The following is a 20,915-nucleotide window of genomic DNA, read 5'->3' on the forward strand; positions in this document are numbered from 1 at the left end:
ACTTTCCCCCTCTCCCAAGGACTTGGGCAATCCCCCACCCCCCCATCCCATGGTCAGATGTCTCTGATGATTTTACTCAGAATGAGTCAAGATCAGGAGGACAACCAAGGAATGCTGAGTGATCAGAGCCCTATGATTTCTGATTCCTGAAATTATAGACATACTGTGCTTTATGTTTGCATATTTGAAGCACAAGCTATGGATTCAACTAGTTGTGGGTGTTTGTTGTTTATGAGCTGGGAAGGAATAATAAAGCCGCAATCAAGATCACACAACACAGGAAAGTTTACAAAAGGAAAAAATATTTTGTTTTAAAATCTTTGCTACATGTCATTATTTTTGCCACTGTAAGGCTCAGCACAGATGCCAGCAGTACAGAAATGGCCAAGAAGGAAAAAAAAAAAAAAATCAAAAATAAAACCCTGAAGGAAAAGCAGAAACAAAACCCCCAGAGCATCTTCTCCCGCCCCTCCCCTTCCCCAGAAGCCCTATAATAACTGTACAATATTATAGTCCTGATCACATTTAAAAACAGCTGATTATTAAAAAACAAGGATTTCATTGGAAACTCAACTTTTTGGTTTCTTAAACTGTGATATAAATATATATGTATATTGTATGTGTGCACATAGAATAAAAAAATAAACTGTCTCCTTTTCCACTCCACTACCTGGCACCAGATTGGAGACAAAAGGGAGGGAAACCTAATGACATTCTTTCAGCCTCTCCAAGGCCACCTATGTTCCTCAGTCCCCTATGGCTACATTTAGTATGTCTTCTCCTTATTCAATCTTGCACTTAAGATACTGGCCTGAGCCAAACAAACAAAAAAAAGGCCGATACACATGGCTGTTACCTGAGGAAGGTAAAGAGTGAAAGTAGTAACCTGTATCCGCGTTTATATGGCTATAGTTAATTGTTAAGTGACCCTGTCGGGATGGGAGTCCAGGTCCCATCTATCACATGGATTTATTACACGTGTACTATAAAGCAAAATCCAATCTCAAGATTGGAAAGGGAGCAAAGAGGAAAGAACTATAGGCCCAGAAGAGACCTAAATCTCCGTTTCTTGCAGACTGGATACTTTGAGAATGGGATGAAAGAGGTTACTTTGCAAGAAGGCTTGGTATTTGGTTTAAACTCCACCAGTGAGGATTTTCACTGGGACTGCTAATCCAAGAAGTTGAGTTTCCATGCATATATAACCTCTACAGAACACACATCATATGTGATTCTGACAGAAAAATGCAGCATTATCCTTATGGCCAAGTAGTGGGTTTCTAAAAGTGTTTATCTTGCCAGCCTACTTCTGTAATGTTTGCAGATCTTCCATATAAGGTGAGAGCACCAAAAGCAGGAATGACCCAGCTTTATCACTATATGTGTTCGATGAGAGACCAACGATTTCAATAAAAGACTTTATATATTTGCTTATAGTTGCCTATTGGCTGGGCATAGATATAAGTGCAGCAAAGACGTTTATTTAAATACTCTTTGGCTGCAATACTAAGTGGAAAATACCTGGAAGAGTTAACTCCTTAGGACTCTTTAAAAAACACAAAGAAAGACAAAATCTGGGACAAATTTTGCATAATTCCCCAAAAGGGAGAACACAGAAACAAACGTGCACGTGCTCATGCACACACATGTGCACATGCATGCGTATACACACACACACACACACACACACTCTCTCTCTCTCTCTCTTTCCTTCTCTCTCTCTCTCTCACACTTCCTTACTCATGTTTCTTTCCAGAGGAATTGCTCACAGGCAGCAGAAAGAGCCTATGCTCACTTCCTAAAGCCCCATGTATACCTACCATGCTTCACTGTCCTCAAACATGAGGACATTTCTCCCCTCCTCCACCTTGAGAATTTCTTTCCAGAAATAAGCCATAGTATCCACAAATAGTGGATGCCAGGTTCTCTAACCTGTCCCTTGACCCAGCACAAATCATCTCTGCACAAAATTTCTGGTCAGGAGACGTCAGGAAAGGCATTCTTAACCTTATCCAGTCTCAATTTTTCAAAGGGTCCCCAAAGCCTTGAGGATTCACTCCATTTCTTCTATAAATGTTATCTCAGAGAGAAATAAGGAAGACAAGGGAAAGGTCAGAAGGAAAAGGGGGTATACATCAGGGGTGAGGGAAGGGAAGGGAGAGGAACTTTTATTCTGTTTATAGTAAGATTTGCTTTTTAAAAACAAATGGTGATCTTTTTTTTCTCCCCCACCCCTTATCCTCACCCCAATAGTTCTATTCTGAAAAGGAGGGAAACATAGTTAGATCAGGAAATTCTTCATTGTTGTAACTGTTGCTCTGGTCTCCCAGCATGGACAGCATCTCCTAATAAGTGAAAAAGAATAAGTTTGGGTCACATACCTTGATCCTTTACGTTTATCAAGCTGCCTCCCAACATTCCCCTGAACTGTAATCTCTGGCCCCAGAGAGTTTCTGCTGTGCTGAGTTCTCTTAGCCTTCCTTACTCCCAGCAACACTGACTCCTTTAGATGACAACCTTTCTTCCTAGTTCCTTCTCTGTCTTCCTCCTACAGTTCCACATTTTCCCTCTTTTCTAGACCTCAGTATTTTCAAAAGGAGAAAAATCTGCTTGTCACATTTCATAAAACCCCCCTCTGGACACATATGGAATATCTCTTATCCTATTATGTTTTCCACCAAAACCTTGTTTTGCCTTCTTTCAACCTGTGTTTTAAACTAAGCTCCTCCTTTGTCCCACCTGAGATTACTCCACTGACTCTTGCAGTCCCCTCAGGATGTATGTAAATAGACCTTTATAGCTGTATTCAGTATTTTTATACCTAAAGTACTATCAAGTGGGCACATGGTTCTCTGTGAATGGGCCAAAATTACTTTTTTTGATGTCTTCACATGGCGCTTCACATCACTAACGATGGTCTGGTTAAAGGCTGTGCAGCAGACTAAGTTCACAATCTTTTCAATTAATGACATCTATTCCTATATGTCTTGACTCTTTTCTTCTAACTAACCTCAATCAAACACCTGAATCCATGCATGCTTTCTTCTCTGTCTCTCCTCCCTGACTCTCTCCCTGTTTCTGGTTTTCTGAAGTCTGTTCACCCTCTCACCTGGAAGACCTCTGGCTGGCCAGGTTGCTGTGCTGATGGCTGTTGAACATGTTGCTCATTAGAACTTGAACGATGATGAGGCTGCTGGCCCTGCCACTGTGGCCAGACACCCACACCCTCTGCTGTCCGTGTCTGGAATTGTCCTGCAGTCTGTCCAGTCTCAGGAGCTAAAAATACAGCAAGGAAGAATAAACAACTTCAATCTGCTAACTCCACTAGAGAGGAGAAACTAGCATATTATCACATGCAAATCATTAATTTTACCTAGATACTTTCTGCCCTTCTTTCTGCAAATCAACGCCTCTTCTATTTCAAACCCTGGTCCCAGATTCATTTTTCTTCTCTAGGTACCCTTTCCAAAGAGTCCTTTGCTCATTCAGACTACACTTGCATGTTATTAAATTTATAATACTTTACATGCTTTTTGTTATATGTGCTAAAGTCTTTTTCATGTGGGTATGTTTTATATTCCAAATAGACTGTCACCTTGCATTTTCCTATAATTAGGTCAGTACAGCCATGACAAAAGCAAGCCATTTTAACTACAAAATTCTTTCTCTCTCTTTTTAAAAATAAATTTATTTTATTTATTTATTTTTGGCTGTGTTGGGTCTTCATTGCTGCACGCGGGCTTTCTCCAGTTGCAACGAGCAGGGGCTACTCTTCGTTGTGGTGCGCGGGCTTCTCATTGCAGTGGCTTATCTTTGCTGTGGAGCACGGGCTCTAGGCACACGGGCTCAGTAGTTGTGGCTTGCGGGCGCTAGAGCACGGGCTCAGTAGTTGTGGCACACAGGCTTAGCTGCTCCGTGGCATGTGGGATCTTCCCAGACCAGGGCTCGAACCCGTGTCCCCTGCATTGGCAGGTGGACTATTAACCACTGCGCCACTAGGGAAGCCCAAAATCCTTTCTCTTTAGTGGTGTGATTTTTCTCCTTCTAGTCTGAACTCACCAAAGTTGGATCCACGATTGGTGAGACTTGGGTAGGCAGCGGCACCGGGTGACGCAGTGGAAGCTCCAGGGAGGGACATGGGGCTGAAGGAGGATGGAGTCTGAAAGTTGCCTACACCAAATTGGGAAGAACGAGTCTTGGCTGTAGCCTGGGTAGCCACCTGCTAAAAGAAAGAAAGGGGTAGAGAGCAAATCGAACATTAACATTATTGCACAGGCCATTCCTGTGAGAGTTAAGTTACCTCTGTCAATCACTGGATTATTTTGAGCCAAGCTCATTACTTATATCTCATTGTATATTTCTTCCAATTAATTCCCTATCTCCCTTGACACTATTTTTAGACACTTGTGATAAATTGCAAAAAACAAAGAACTATGGGATTAGTAACAGTACACATTTAGAGTTGTGAGAATTAATCGAGAATGACTTAAACAAAAGCATTTTATAAACTGTAAAGTTATACAAAAACTAGAGGTATTAATAATAGTATAGCATTATATATAGAGAAAAAACACTTTGTATCATTTTATTTAGTCTGTACCACATTTGTTTGTTCCTAATGATTTTTTTTTTGGTAACTAAACATTTTTCTCACTACAGTAGTAATGCATATGCACTGTGGGATATTTTCAAAAGGGAGGAAAATAAAAAGGAAATAATCATCCATAATTCTACCACCAAAGACCCATGGTTAACATTTTTGGATAACTTCTTCCAGTTTTTATTTTCCTATGCATTTTTTATACAATGAGGTCATACTGCATATAACAATTCTGGAGTTTACTTCTGGTTTTGGCTTTTTATTTAAGATATTACTTATGCAATATAAGTATATATCAACATATAACAGGACATTACTTTAGCCTTAACATATTTTATATATACACATATATACTATATGAGGATTTTTCAACACAATTTTTTTTTTTGGTAAATAGATATCACTGTGTATAAATTAGTGATTAATTTTCTCCTTTGTTCCTGTTTTTGTAGCCCTAACCAAAGTAGAAACTTCTCAGAATTTACTCCAAAACAAATCTGAAACTGAAACCTGTTCAAGATGTTTGTGAGCAATTTTGATTTAAGGTGAATGTGAAAACCATGGACTCTGAGATGTTTGTATTACCTATGTTTTTTGTTTTTTTGTTTTTTTGTTTTTGCGGTATGCGGGCCTCTCACTGTTGTGGCCTCTCCCGTTGCGGAGCACAGGCTCCGGACGCGCAGGCCTAGCGGCCATGGCTCACAGGCTTAGTTGCTCCGTGGCATGTGGGATCTTCCCGGACCAGGGCAGGAACCTGCGTCCCCTGCATCGGCAGGCGGATTCTCAACCACTGCGCCACCAGGGAAGCCCGTATCTATGGTTTTTAATTAGCTGCTCCCAATAAAGATAAAAATTGGAAGGAAGGGGATGGGGGGGTGGAAAGAAGATGTCTAAGACAGATAGCAATAATTTTACATATGTAGAAAAGTCTAACCAAACGAACAAAAAAATACACAAGGGACAGACAGATGAGAAGGTTTACCTGGGCAGAGAAGCCTGGGCGGGTGCTAGGGGTCCAAGCTGGGGCTGCTCCCTGGGTAGGATTGGAGTGGCGAGAAATCTGGGCCAACATCTGCCCTGCAGAAGCTGATGGCTGGACAATGGTTACAGGAGGGGCCAAACCACTATTTCTAGGAGTGAACAAATAGTGAGGTAAGGATTAAAAAGGTGCATTTATCACAGAATCTAGGAATCACAGGACAATCTAGTGCTATACCTAGATTCCCTTGACTCCCTGGGGTTAAGGAAAACTTGATAACAGAATTTGGAAGAGACAAGAAAGACTGACAGTCACACACTGATCAGGACACACAGAGATGGAACCTAGAACATGGCAACAGGACAGGTGCAAAGAAAAAGGAGGAAGAAAAGCAAGCTTTTCTCATCCTAGGCCTACAAGTTCCACTGCTTTGTCTGAAATAACCAGAGAAAGCTAGGGAAGAATAAAACTTGGATTCAGTAACTGAATCCCTCAGTTGCCATGTAAAGCAGCACAAACATATGGGGCTCACCTGAAATTCTCTGCCGGCCGGGAGGTAGGAGGGAATGTGTTGCCCTGGGAGAATAACTGTTGGGTGGCAGGGACAGTGCTGGAAGAGATGCCTTTACTCTGATCTGTGGACCAAAAGGAGTTGGGGGAGGGCCAGTCAAGGGGCTGTAGTATATTAGTTCAGCAAGTTCCTATTTACTCATGAGGTTTTAGGATTAAATGGAAATATACTGGGAGACTACTGATTGGGCAATTGTAGGCCCATCAGTAAGTGATGAAAATGAGAATTTAAAATGAGAATAAGGAAGAAATGTACCCGTATTGATGTTGGAGTAGATTTCTGAAAATCTTGGATCTCTATCTTGGGCAAATAGACCCTCTGACTTCTCGAGGGGCTTGCTGTGTTCTGGCCCTGTGGTTGTCACAGGCTGAACAGAAACCTGTGGAAATACAATGATATAAATAACCAAGAAGGTCTAACATGACAACTCAATAACCCTAAAATTCATTTAAGATACACATATACTCTAACTGGCTCTCAGGGATACTTCTTAAGGAAATGCTCACCATCCCTCAAAGAAGACACACTAACCTGGGAATGATTGTAGCTGGCTAGTCCATCTCTTCCTGGTACCACATCCAATTCTGTTTGCTGTTGCTGCTGCCTATATGTTAAAGGCAAGTAAAGAGAGAAACGGGAAAAGAGATTTTTAAAAAGAATCCGGGGAAAGGCTTAAAACAAACAAACAAAAAAGTGGGACTGTATACAGCCACCACCCCAGGCTAGTCACTGCTCAATAAATGATTCTTCAACCATTTCTCACCTGGGTGCCAGCTGCCCTGAGCCCATCTCCAGGGATAAATTCGCTGTGGGACCTAGCTGTGGCCTCTGGATTGTGTTGGGCAGTGTAGGCCGTGGTTCCTGGCTAGAGTTCCTAGGAAAATGAAGAGTAGAGAGAACAAAGAAAAAAAAAGTATCTGACTCTGTTTGTACATAAGACATTATAGATTCACCTGTACATGGGGTAATCATTGATAAATTCCCCTTTCAAGTCCAATCCTATGATAATCTGTAACTTCAGATTCAGCAAATAATTCACACTACAGAAAACATGGTACAAATAGAAACTATGTCCTACGGAACAAGAGTTCATCCTGTTTGGGCTCTAACTCCTTCCAGGTATTCAATACCTAGTCGTTGTGGATGTGTGTATGTATATCCATATATTGTGTTTTAAAAAAAGCATAAGTAAAAAACTGAAAGTACACAATGAAACATTAACAAAGACTATTTCTAGAGAGTGAGAATATTTTTCCTTCTCTTTACTATTTTCAATACTTTCTGAATTTTCTACAAAGAGTATTTATTACAAAATAAAATACTAAGAATCAACTAAAACTTACTGTAGTGGGAAAAACTGTAGGATGCAAAAATGGGGAAAGCCATTATTTCCAGAAACAACTTCTTAAAAAGACTTAAACATTTCAAAATTTAAGCAAAACAGAAACACAAAACAGTTGTTGTTCTGTAATATAAAGATACAAAATCAAAAACCCAAAAAACTACAATGATCTGAGTCCTAAGTTAATGAAAATTTCTAACTGAATCTACTCCGTTATACTAAAATTAATTAGCAAAGAACTAAACTTTACAAGTCCTGAAAGTTGAATTGGAGGACAGAGACTCCATGTTGTCACCGATATTATTCACACTTGCTAATTATTTATAATCAAATCTTCACACCTGGGTTTAAGGCCAATTCTACACAGATAGATTAAATGGAAAAGAAGTACCTTGACAACCAACACCCACTAGGATGGGTACAATAAAAAAAGACAGCAAGAATGTGGAGAAGCTGGAACCCTCATACATTGCTGATGAGAAGGTAAAATGGTACAGCAGCTTTGGAAAACAGTTTGGGAGTTCCCCAAAAGAGTGAACATAGAGTCACCATGTGACCCAGCAATTCTACTCCTAGGTATATACCAAAGAGAATAAAAACATATCCACACAAAAACTAGTACACAAATGTTCATTGCAGCACTCTTAGCAGCCAAAAAGTGTAAACAACTCAATATCCATCAACTGATGAATGGATAAACAAAATGTGGTATACCAATACAAAGCAATATTATTTGGCAATAAAAAGAAATGAAGTACAGATACATGCTACAACATGGATGATCCTTAAAATATTATACTAAGTGAAAGAGGCCAGTCACAAAAGAACCATATATTTATATGTTTCCATTTATAAGAACAGGCAAATTTATAGAGACACAGAATAGAATAGTTGTTACATAGGACTTGGGGAGGATGACTGTTAATTAGTACAGGATTTCTTTGGAGGTAATAGTTTTTTTGTGTGTGTGGTAATACTTGCACAACCCTGTGACATACTTAAGAAACTGTACACTTTAAATGAGTAAACTGTATGGTATATGAAATCTATTTTAATAAAATAGTTTCTTACAAAGCTGAGAAAGTTCAAAGAGAAAAGAATCAAGGAACAGAGAAACAGAAGCCAACAAAAGAGTGAATATAGCTATGCTCTAAAGCAAACTATGGTCAGTGGGCCAAATTCAGTCCATTGCCTGTTTTTGTAAATTTTACTGGAACACAGCCATCTTTATTCATTTCAGTTGTCTAGAACTGTTTTCGTGCTATAACAGCAGAATTGAGAAGCTTCAATAGAGACTGTATGCCCCACAATGCTAAAATATTTAGTATCTGGTCTTTTACAAAAAGTTTGCAGATACCTGCTCAAGAAAAAATTCCTGTCAGACTAGAGTAATAAACTGGTGTATAAAACAAAATCCTTTCTAAAAAGGGTTGAAACATAAAGTTGAAATACAGTTGACCCTTGAACAACATGGGGGTTAGGGGCACCGACGCTCTGAGCAGTCAAAAATCTGAGTACAATTTATAGTCAGCCCTCCATATATGCAGCTCACATAGTACTGTAGCATTTACGACTGAAAAAAATCTGCATAAGTGGACCCACACAGTTCAAACTCATGTTGTTCAAAGGTCAACTGACCAAACCCTTCACATTTCAGAATTTAGTCTCTAAGCTACTGTTTGTTAAAATTTTACTCTACCTGTATAAATCAACTATACTCCAGTAAAAAATTAAATTAAAAAAAAAATTTTACTCTACCTGGATGAACTACCCCAAATTCTAAGAAGTTGGAAGATGAAGAAATAATGGTGTTTACTACTAGAAAAGCAGAAGAGGAGGTAACCTCATAAGGCTAAGCAGACTTGGCCCATGAGAAATCCCAACATTGGAAAAGGTCTTTATGGTACATACTTCACATTGGTGTTGGTACAGATGATGTACTCAATTTCATCTGAGTAAGGGTTCTGGAAAGTAAAAGAGCTGGTTCTCATCCAGAGCCATTCTCGGTTCTTAGACCGAAACCGGAACATGACAGATAGCACCTGGCCTTTTAACTTCACCACCTGAAAAAGTTTTCATGCTATCAGTTGAAAACCCACAAAAAATTTTCTTTAGACATTTACAACCTTAAGATCCTTGTGTCACTGTCCTTGAAGTAACAGTCTCCTGCAATGTTACTAACAACATTTTGTTGTTTTGGGGAGTAAAAATAAGTGACTAAACAATAAGGAGGTATATTTATCATGTTTCTCTCAGAGTTCCAAGCTATCTAACCACTCTTGTCAATATCAAACAGGAGTAACAATTGTTCCAGGAGAGAAAAGACTACCTTTCCCTACTTCCTTTGGAAAGTCCCTTAAAGAATACACTGATCTAGCAAATTTACTAGGCCTTTATAAGTTTAATGACACTGAACATAGCTTACATGTTGCCCCTCAATCCTAGCTTTTTCTGCCAAGCCTGAGAATTTGTTTTCATAGCACCCATGAAGGTTTCTATAAATAAAACTAAGTTGGCTTTAGTTCTGTTTTGCTTTTATTTTTTAAAACAAAGCAATTTTAGATCATTTTAGTTTCTAATCTCAAAGAACAGAAAATAATCTTTTGAACCCCCTCCTTAACAGTAAAAAAAATAATATTAGCAGCTAATATTTATTTGGTACTTACTATATGTCAAGCACTAGGCTATATGTTTTTTTCTTTTTTTAAGAACAACATTTATTTAACATTATAAAAGAGAAATGAGATATGAACATCTACATTTAAACAATAATAAGTAATCTTTAATACTTACATGTGCTCACTGTATAATATATGCACAATGAACATAATTACATTTGTATACAAACTAAGTACTGGATTTGGAACCTGATTATTACTGTACATATCCATGCCAATGAAGTATAAGCCCAGTAATTCAAAATATCTACATTTTAAATTGCGTTTTAAGAAAAAGTTAAGTGATAACATTTGTGTTTAAGTTGACAAGAGTGTGGCAGTAACTGCTGACATTACAATCTGACTGAGAAATAATTATAAAAGAAAATGGGACATACTTCACTTAGCAATAATAAAATGGCACATTTAAAATACATAAATAAAACTTTAAAAAATCAAATGTGAAACAAAGCATGACAAGAACCAAAACGGGAAGAAAAAAAAAAGAGAGAAAAACAATCTTCATTAGAAATAGCAACTACATTTATGTACTGAAAAGCAAAAAGAAATACAAATCCATCTAGACAGAAGAAACATCAAAATCTAGAAATCAGCAACTAGTAAGCAGCAACTAGTCTGCACATTAAAAAGTACCTTTGCTTCTGTACTCTAGTATCATAGCAGCAATTGATATCAGAATAAAAACCATGAGATTACAGAGTGTATACATGGCCCATTGCTTTGGAATAAACAATTTTCTAGAAGTGATAAAGTGATACTCTATGGCCCAAAGCATCAGAATTATGAATTTCATGGATTTAAAATATACTGTACAACATCTTCTCACACTGCCAGAAGTCCACATCCTTAACTTTGAATTGTTTCAACAGCAAGTCAGAGTAGCTTTTCTAAGACTATGCTACAAAAAAAAAAAAAGACTACCCATAATGTGAGTGGATGGAACAGGTGATACTGAGGAATTAGAGAGACAGAGAGACTTTTTACTGCCATTGTCTGATTTCCTCTAGAAGTTGGCCTTCGTGCTTTAAATGCTTTATCTTATATACCCATTGTATCAGTAAAAACACTATTGAGGCTTAAAGAGGAAAACTAACCAGTCTAATATAAAGTAAGAGCTACTATCTAAAGCCAAGTCTGTCCTGAAATTAAATTCGCCAGATGTTTTCAGGATCTAGGGCCTGAAATTAAGAGTTTGCTTACAATTAAGAGCCAACTTTCACTTATCTATAAAAAAACTGTGAGACGAATTATTCAACTACTATCCACTCTTCAGTGAAGTGTAGAATATTTTAAATACTTTAAAGACAGCCCCTTGGATATAAGACACTGAGTAGCCAAAGCCAAACAAAAATACCTTGAATATTATCCATAGTTTCAAAGTACTGGTCCTTTTCTGTTTCTTAAAAATACAGGTTAAGTACTAAAGAACATAAAACTGCAGGGCCTGCCACAGTACTCAATTAATCAGCAGTCAATAAATATTTGTGGAATGAATGTAGTAACAGATATTAGATTAAAATACTATTCCAATCCAAACCAGGAAGAAAAGTTACCTGTTGGAAGCTGTCTCTTAGAAGCTGCTGGTCTTCAGGATGACAGAATTCTACAATATTCTTTCCTAAGAGTTCCTAAAAAAGAAAAAGAAGAGTAAAATTGACACTTCTATGATCATCTAACTTTCCTGGGCCATTAGCAGGGGACTTGGATTTCATTTCTCTTGCTTTTATCCTAAGATTATGGATAAGAGTGAAGGGGGGAAAAAAAAGACAAAAAAAAAAAGATGGAATCTGCTAAACAACTGACCTCTAGAGCATTCTTCTTTTTCAGGATATTGTACATTTATTTTAACTGAATTTTTTACAGATTTGAGGTATAATTTAGATAAACTCACTCATTGTAAATGAATTTTACAATTCTAATTTGATGACCTATAATAAATGTATACAGCTGTACAACCATTACCACAATTCAGTTTTAGAACATTCCACTGCACCCAAAAGTTCTCTTCTGCCCATTTGTAGTCAATCCCTGCTCCTAATCCCTTGGCCAACCACTGATCTGCTTCTGCTTCTTTAGTTTTGCCTTTTCTATACAAATGGAATCATACAATACGTAGTCTTCTGTGTCTGGCTTCTTTCATTTAACACAATATTTTTGAAGTTCATCTATGTTGTTCCATGTATCAACAGTATATCCCTTTTATTGCTCATAAATATTCTAACATGGATATACCACAGTGTGTATCCATTCACTAGTTAATGGACATTCCACGTTTTGGCTATTATGAATAATACAGACATGAACAACTGTGTATAAATCTTTGTGTGAACATATGTTTTCATTTCTCTTGGGTAAATACTTAGGAGTGGAATTGCTAATTTGTATAGGGTAAGTGTATGTTTAACTTTTTAAGAAACTGCCAAAATGGTTTTCCGAAGTAGTTATACCATTTTACTTATCTACTAACAATGTATGAAGGTTCTGTTTCTCCATGTTCTTGCCAATACTTTTTTTATTTTTTGCGTTACGCGGGGCTCTCACTGTTGTGGCCTCTCCCGTGGCAGAGCACAGGCTCCGGATGCGCAGGCTCAGTGGCCATGGCTCACGGGCCCAGCCGCTCCGCAGCATGTAGGATCTTCCCGGACCGGGGCACGAACCCGTGTCCCCTGCATTGTCAAGCGGACTCTCAACCACTGTGCCACCAGGGAAGCCCACCAATACTTTTTGATGACAGCCATTCTAATGGGCATATAGTGGTATCTCATTGTGGCTTTAATCTGTACTTTCCTAATGACGAGCAACTATTTATACGCCATTCATATTGCTTCTTCGGTGAAATGTCTATTCAAATCTTGTGCCCCTTTTTTACTGGCTGGTTGTCTTAATGAGTTCTGAGAGTTCTTTAGTCTGGATACAAATCCTTTTTCAGATATATGATTTACAAATATTTTCTCCCAATTTGTGGCTGGTCTTTTCACTTTCTTAATGATGCCCATTTTTTTTTTTTTTTTTTTTTTTTTTTGCAGTATGCGGGCCTCTCACTGTTGTGGCCTCTCCCGCTGCGGAGCACAGGCTCCGGACGCACAGGCCTGGTGGCCATGGCTCATGGGCCCAGTCGCTCCGCAGCATGTGGGATCCTCCCAGACCAGGGCACGAACCCGTGTCTCCTGCATCGGCAGGCGGACTCTCAACCACTGCGCCACCAGGGAAGCCCAATGATGCCCTTTTAAGAGGGCAAATTTTAACTTTTATGAAACCCAACTTACCAAATTTTTTCTTTTGTGAATCATGCTTTTAGTGTCATATAAAAAATCTTTGCCTAGGGAATTCCCTGGCAGTCCAGTCGTTAGGACTCGGCGCTTTCACTGCTGTGGCCTGAGTTCAGTCCCTGGTGGGGGAATTAAGATCCTGCAAGCTGCACAATGTGGCCAAAAAAAAATCTTTACCTAACTCAAGATCACAAAGATTTTATCCTATTTTCTTCTAGAAGTTTTATAACTTTGGCATTTACACCTTTATATCTTCAAGTTGATTTCTGTGTACGGTGTGAGGTAAGAGTGTACGTTCTTTTTGTTTTGTTTTGCCTATGAGTATACAACTGTTTGGTCACCGTCTATTAGAAAAGCTTCTTTTCCCCTTGAATTGTCTTGGCATCTTTGTTGAAAATCAGTTGACCATAAATATGAGAACAGACTTGATTCTCATCTACTGATCTATGTAACTATTCCTACACCAACACCACACTGTGTTGGTAACAACAGCTTTACAACAGGTGTTGCATCAGGTAGTGTAAATGCTCTCTGACCTTGTTCTCCTTTTTCAAGATCTCTTTTTCACCAACCTCTTTACAGAAGTCCCTCCTGGCAGCTGTAATTTTGAAAGTTTATGTAATGACTTGTTTCTCAATTCAGACATAGTTACCTGGTCTGCTGAATGAGGTATCTAAATAAATCATAATAACTGGTGCTAAATTTGCATACTTTATGGGTTACTATGCAACTAGATGATTATATTAATTACCTAAAGGTGGCTATATCATTATAACTAGTTAAAATAAGCAGTTTTGCATCATTATCTGTATTAATATCACTAACAAAAAAGAAATACATATCTGTACCTGCTGCTCCAGCCTGGTTTCACAGGCCATATTTTTCTAGATCAGATGATAACCTTGGTAGGAAGCTGAAATTATATTTAGCTATCAACAGACTAGGATCATATCTTTTTCTGAGTTGGGGCTGACATGTTTTGGCTATCTCTGGAATTATATGATTGAATAATCTCAGCATAGCAAAGGGAAAACAGAAGCCTAAATATCAGTGGTGTAATAGCTCCAGCTCCTCACCTGTGGTTGGTAGCCAACGGTAGCCACACAGCGATGATCCACAAAAGTGAAGATTCCCTCAATATTGTGTCGCGAGATGAACTCTGTTGGCTGACAAACATTACTCATGTCTGTACAGTTGGGAGAACTAGTTACCTGAAAGAAAAGAGATAAAAATGAGATTAAATGACACCATTCTTTACAGATGTATTTCCCATCAGGTTTCCAATTTTAGAAATTTCTAAACTTTCACAACCCATCCAAAAAGGAAAAAGTGATCATTACAGATAGGGCATGAGGCCTAGCTCCACTCCTACACATGTACTCTTCACGAACTTTGTAAAGAGAGGTAATAATTCATTCAACCTAAAACCCACATACTTTCATTTAGCTAGGTGGTATTCACTATTCAGATTGGAAAATTATATTCCCAAGTAACCAAGAAACATCTGTTTTTATAAGGAGAATCAAAATAATTCCAATTCTCTACTGTTAGTCATGTAATGAAAAATGAAAAGATCTCTCTTCTATTGTATAGGAGCAAAAGAAATTAGTTGGAAATAGAAAATTCAGCATTGCAAAGCTAAACGTATGAAAGAGGAAAAGATCTCTCTCTCTCACTCTCTTCAGCTTCTGCTAAATCCAAGAGAAGCAATGTTAACTATGAATACCATATTCCTCAAAATATTCGGAGTTTTTCAGAATTCTTCATTTGTATTCAGAGAGTAAAAGAAAAAATAACATGAACACATCCTGAAGGAGATTTTGTCCCACTGATAGTGGGTGATACAGATGCGGAAAATTCATACTTGCCTGTAGTCTGCCAATAGCCACTAGGCAAAACTTGCTCCCCTGGCCAGCCTCTGGGTCATCATCTGGGAGGGAGACACCTTCAGGAAGGTGAAGTTAAAAGTATTAACAGGTATCTCAAACTCAATTGCCTTCAAAAGTCAGATATGTAAAGATTTAAAACACATGTAGGTATGAAGTGACTAGGTATGAAACAATACAGACTGCTGAAAGATAAGAATAAAGGTAAACAACCCAAAGAACTTACCATTGTATCAGGTACTATTTTAAGTACTTTTATATATATTAATTCATATATTATTCTCATATTAATTATAATAAACTGCAGAGTACAGGTCTCACTCAAAGTATTCTAAAAGACTATGCTGGCCAAACCAAATACATATGCAGACAGCCATTTACTCTGTGACCATATCACAGGCAGAGAACGGATGTCTTGCCTAACCTGTGACTTTCAAAGTAAGCAAACAAACAAAAATGAAATTAAACCAAACACCAATAGTTATTTATGTCCTTTGGAAAAGAGACAAGCTAGCGTTTCAATGTTTATGTGGAAAGGGAAGAAGGTTGCATTTTCCCTCTACTCTACATATTTTTCTTCTTTTTACCAAGAAAAATAGTATTTCTTTGAGAGCTACACAGAAGTATAAAAGATAATGTATATCTCAAATGCATGGTTTATACAGTATATAAACTAAAAAGTTCAAACTTCATTATGACTTAAAATTAATTTTTCTTAATTACATTTAACTACCATTTATTGGGTGCCTACCATACACCAGGCACTAGGCTGGATGCTTTCCTTACATTAAATCTAATCCTCACAATAACTCTATATGGGTTATATTATCTCTAAATTATAGATGAGAAAATTGAGGGGTTTTTTTTCCCATACAAGTCAAGCAACTTACCCTAAGTTATACCACTAATAAATAACAATGCCAGAATCAAACCCAGGTTTTTCCAAATCCAAAGTTTAACCTTTACCAAAATACACCACCTTCCCTCTCTTAGTTTCTATCTCCCTACAACCCCCACTTCCCAGGCACACCTACCCAGCAGGGAGGTAATAAAATTGCTACAATTTGGAAATTCTGACAAGCCAGGTTAAAAGGCTGATCCTTGTACCCCAACCACTTTTCTCACCTTCCCTTTTTGACTTCAAGTTCTAGTAAAATTAATCTGCTCACATCCTGATTTAAAGTCTTTGCAGAGAATATCCCCTTTACAAGTTACTACAATCAAGCCATTTCCCCCTTTCTCCATCCAAGTCTTGCTCCTACTTTAGAAAACTTTCCCAAATCAACTGCATTCAATGTCAACTGCTTCTTTGCACACAAATATACTTAGATACAGGTATTCAGTATACATTACTATTTGGACATTTAAAAACTACATTCTGTGACACAGCCATCACCAAGTCATTTTCAAGTCTGAGTAATTCATCTCCCTAACTGGAATATAAGATCCATAAAGGAAGGGAAGGAGTCCACTTTTTCTTTCCTATTACAGTTTATACCAAAGTACATTTCATATACTACAGGTACAAGATAAATATTAGCTAACTTTCTTGGACTCTGTGAGGAACTTGCTGCACCCAGGAAGAAGTCACTATTCAACTTTCCTACCTGCTGGGGGCCAGGCCTTGATATAGCCTGTGCAGTGGACCACCACGAAATGAGGTTCCCCATCCTTCACAGAGCCAAGTCCATTCCTAGAAAAATTACAGGTGTGAGGAGAAAACCCTACTCAGTAACATTTAAAAGGCAATGCTGGCTTAGTACCTTTAACTTTAGGCTCTTGGGTGTTTATAAAACAGGACGACTGTACTTGGACCTTTCCCACCCAAAAGTGACCAGCATATTTTTTACCTTTGCCAAAGTAAAGCAACTGAAAGGTACTGCAGCAGGAAGAAAGTATCAATAGGTAAAGTGGTAGCGTAACTTCCTTAAACAGGATGAGCAAAAGCTTTAGAAGTTCAGGAAAATATTGCCAGAAAAAAAGTAACTGGGAAGTGAGGGATGAGGGTGAGAGCTGCTGAAAGAAGTACAATAGTAAAATAGTTGAAAATGTGACGATCTCTAAAGGTACTTGGCCATCCCTTTGGGTTTTTTTTTTTAACAGCTTAGGATCTCACCTGCATCTGTTTCTCACAAAGCTCAGTCTATTCATGGAGACTGGGTCCACAGAGCTATTGCCACACCTGTTTCAATGAACAGAGAGATTAAAAGCAATTAAGTTGCACTATCATTCATACAACTCAACAAAAAAAAAACAACCCAATGGAAAAATGGACAGAAGACTTAAAGAGACATTTCTCCAAAGAAGAAATACAGATGGCCAATAGGCACATGAAAAGATGCTCAACATCGCTAATTATTAGAGTAATGCAAATCAAAACTACAGTGAGGTACCACTTCATGCCGGTCAGAATTGCCATCATTAAAATGTCTATAAATAACAAATGCTGGAGAGGGTATGGAGAAAAGGGAACCCTCCTACACTGTTGGTGGGAATGTAAGTTGGTGCAGTCACTGTGGAAAACAGTATGGAGGTTCCTCAGAAAACTAAAAATAGAATTACCATATGATCTAGCAATCCCACTCCTGGGAATATACCCAGACAAAACTATAATTCAAAAAGGTATTATACATGCACCCCTATGTTCACAGCAGCACTTTTCACAATAGCCAAGACATGGAAACAACCTAAATGTACACTGAAAGAAGAATGGATAAAGAAGATGTGGTATATATATACAATGGAATACTACTCAGCCACAAAAAAGAATACCATATGATATCACCTATATGTGGAATCTAAAATATGACACAAATGAACCTATCTATGAAACAGAAACAGAAGCAGAGACATAGAGAACAGACTGCTGGTTGCCAAGGGGGAGGGAGGTAGGAGAGGACTGGATTGGGAGTCTGGGATTAGCAGATGCAAACTGGTATAATGTAGAATGGATAAACAACAAGGACCTACTGTATAGCACAGGGAACTATATTCAATATCCTGTGATAAACTATAATGGAAAAGAATATGTAAAAGAATATATATAACTGAGTCACTTTGCTGTACAGCGGTAATTAACACAACACCGTAATTCAACTATACGTCAATAAAAAAAAAATTTTTTTTAAAGTTGCACTACACTATCAAAGAAGCTTCCATCAGTTAACAGCCAGATAACAGGCTCTGAATACAACTTGACACAGAAAATTGGTAACAATGCTCCTAACAAGGAAGGATAAAGAAGTCAGGTTTGGTATTTCTATAACTTCTAACTGTCCCAGAGTTTTAAGTCAAAATGTTCTACATGCTCTTCAAATGCAGAGATTCTCTACATCAGGGGTTACTATACTTTTTCTGTAAATGACCAGACAGTAAATATTTTCAGCTTTGTGGGCCATACAATCTGTTGCAACTAGTCAACTCCGCTATTATGGCACAAAAGCAGCTACAGACAGTATGTGAACAAATGGGCATGGCTGTTCTAATAAAGATTTATTTACAAACAAGAGTTGTGGTTTGTTGACTCCAGCACTATGCTGCAACACAATCTATTTGCTATATTTCGTTATTATTTATCTTGCTCCTGCCTATGTCTCTGCATTAGCCATGTCCACATATTGCGACACTCTCTCCCATCCTCTCTTCTTTTTTTTTTTTTTTTTTTTGTGGTATGCAGGCCTCTCACTGTTGTGGCCTCTCCCGTTACGGAGCACAGGCTCCGGATGCGCAGGCTCAGCGGCCATGGCTCACCGGCCCTGCCGTTCCACGGCATATAGGATCTTCCTGGACCGGGGCATGAACCCATGTCCCCCGCATTGGCAGGCGGACTCTCAACCACTGCGCCACCAGGGAAGCCCTCTACTTTCTTTCTTTCACTTCTTTAATAATAATAAATAAAATTTACATAGAATTTTACATGTGTCATGCACTATTTTAAGCATCTTTACATATATTTATTCATCTAACCCTTATAACAACTTTATGAGGTTGATATAACTCCCAATATTAGATGAAGAAATAAAAACACAAAGCAGGGGGACCCTCCCTGGTGGTCCAGTGGTTAAGAATCTGCCTTCCAATGCAGAAGACATAGGTTCGATCCCTTGTCAGGGAACTAAGATCCCAGATGCCGTGGAGCAACTAAGCCTGTGAGCCACAACTACTGAGACCACTCGCTCTGGAGCCCGTGCATCACAACCAGAGAGCCGACACGTCACAACTACTGAGCCCATGTGCTCTGGAGCCTGCACACGGCAACTAGAGAGAAGCTCACATGCTGCAATGAAGAGCCCATGCGCTGCAACTAAGACCTGACGCAGCCAAAAATAAATAAATAAAAATTTTTTTAAAAAAAGCAAACACAAAGCAGTCATTTAATCTGCTCAAGGTCTCAGAAGATAAGTGATAAATCCAGTAGTCTGGGTCCAGAAACTACTCTAAACCACTAAGCCACATAATATTCAATTTTTAAACTCCCCCAGGAAACCTTTCTTAATATCCTATTCATCATTTCTAAGAAGCATCCTCTTGTAAAATGTAGTCAATTTCCATTATACAACCTGAATTTATTTTGTGACTTTAAGAGGTGTTTTCTCTAGCTGTGAAGTATCACCATCCTTTCTTCAGAATCCTAAACTGTATAGTATATAATTTATTAATGCTAAATATTAAGTGAAAGACATAATAAAGTCTTAAATTTCTACAAAAAAAGGAGGGGTGCAGAAATGGTCTGAGTACCTGGATGTGGCCTCGTGATATACTGGGAAAAAACATAGGTATTGGCATCCAACTAGTATGGATTAAAATGGAATCCTGTATCAAACATTATCTATGTAATCCTGGGAAGTCAATTTCTTTGAGTCTTTTTTTTTTAAATCAGCAAAATAGTAACCAGGAATTCTACCCTATTGGGCAGTTGTGGGAAATGAGATGACAGACATAAAGCACCTATCATAATGTTTGGTGTAGGAGAAGTTCAGTAAATGTTAGTTTCCTTAACACTTTATTCTGTGTTACAACTCATATGGGTCTTGAGAGCTAAATTTAATCTAACTGGAGCTTGGATTTAGAAGTTTAACTCCTCTGACCAGAAATCAAACCCTCAGCTCTTAATTCTTCCTATGGCAAATCACAATCCTCATCCTGACACTCACCTCATACGGCAAATAAAAGATCTCCTTGAGCCCATACACATCCTCATGGAAGACTGCTGACCTTCCTTTTTCACTGTTCCAGTCTTCAGATCAAGGATACGCCCTGAAGAAGGATGTGAAGAACAGTCTGGAGTACATTCTTGTGTGTGGGGAAGAGGGAGAGAGAGATACTGGAGGCAAAGATAAGTAAGTAGCCTATTCATGCTCTCCAAACTCCTTATAAGAGAATAAGCCAACTAGGAGATGGATTTTTTTCAAGCCTAAAACACCTTAATTCCCATCAGTGAATCTTACGCTTCAGTTCAAAGCACTGGAAATAACTTTGTGCAAGGCAAGACAGGAGTAGAAGTAGGTAAAGTTGGCAAGCAAGAGCAAGGCTATATCCTTAGGTCTGATTATTTTTATAAACACTCATGCAATGTGCGTATGCACGCGCA

At 38.3% G+C, this 20,915-nt stretch overlaps 1 protein-coding gene across 4 annotated transcripts in view; it reads right to left on the reverse strand.

The window, feature by feature from the left end:
• Positions 1–285: 285 nt before the first annotated feature.
• The window catches only part of ARNT (aryl hydrocarbon receptor nuclear translocator), a 61,887-nt gene continuing 41,257 nt past the window's right edge, over positions 286–20,915 (reverse strand). For 2 of the 4 annotated variants that reach the window (XM_059080027.2, XM_059080046.2), the window contains 15 exons: positions 20,479–20,581; positions 17,442–17,507; positions 16,933–17,018; positions 15,308–15,384; positions 14,516–14,650; positions 11,724–11,798; positions 9,404–9,555; positions 6,914–7,024; positions 6,682–6,754; positions 6,406–6,529; positions 6,112–6,214; positions 5,583–5,730; positions 4,060–4,222; positions 3,110–3,276; positions 286–2,345 (listed from right to left, as the gene is read on the reverse strand). In XM_059080027.2, coding sequence (XP_058936010.1) covers positions 2,256–2,345; positions 3,110–3,276; positions 4,060–4,222; positions 5,583–5,730; positions 6,112–6,214; positions 6,406–6,529; positions 6,682–6,754; positions 6,914–7,024; positions 9,404–9,555; positions 11,724–11,798; positions 14,516–14,650; positions 15,308–15,384; positions 16,933–17,018; positions 17,442–17,507; positions 20,479–20,581 — 1,673 coding nt within the window. In that variant the 3' untranslated portion in view covers positions 286–2,255. The remainder of the gene's footprint in view (positions 2,346–3,109; positions 3,277–4,059; positions 4,223–5,582; positions 5,731–6,111; positions 6,215–6,405; positions 6,530–6,681; positions 6,755–6,913; positions 7,025–9,403; positions 9,556–11,723; positions 11,799–14,515; positions 14,651–15,307; positions 15,385–16,932; positions 17,019–17,441; positions 17,508–20,478; positions 20,582–20,915) is intronic. The other 2 variants (XM_059080037.2, XM_067035928.1) reach the window with 1 other exon arrangement.

Source organism: Kogia breviceps, chromosome 1 (assembly GCF_026419965.1).
Source record: "Kogia breviceps isolate mKogBre1 chromosome 1, mKogBre1 haplotype 1, whole genome shotgun sequence".
NCBI classification, from domain to species: Eukaryota; Metazoa; Chordata; class Mammalia; order Artiodactyla; family Physeteridae; genus Kogia; species Kogia breviceps.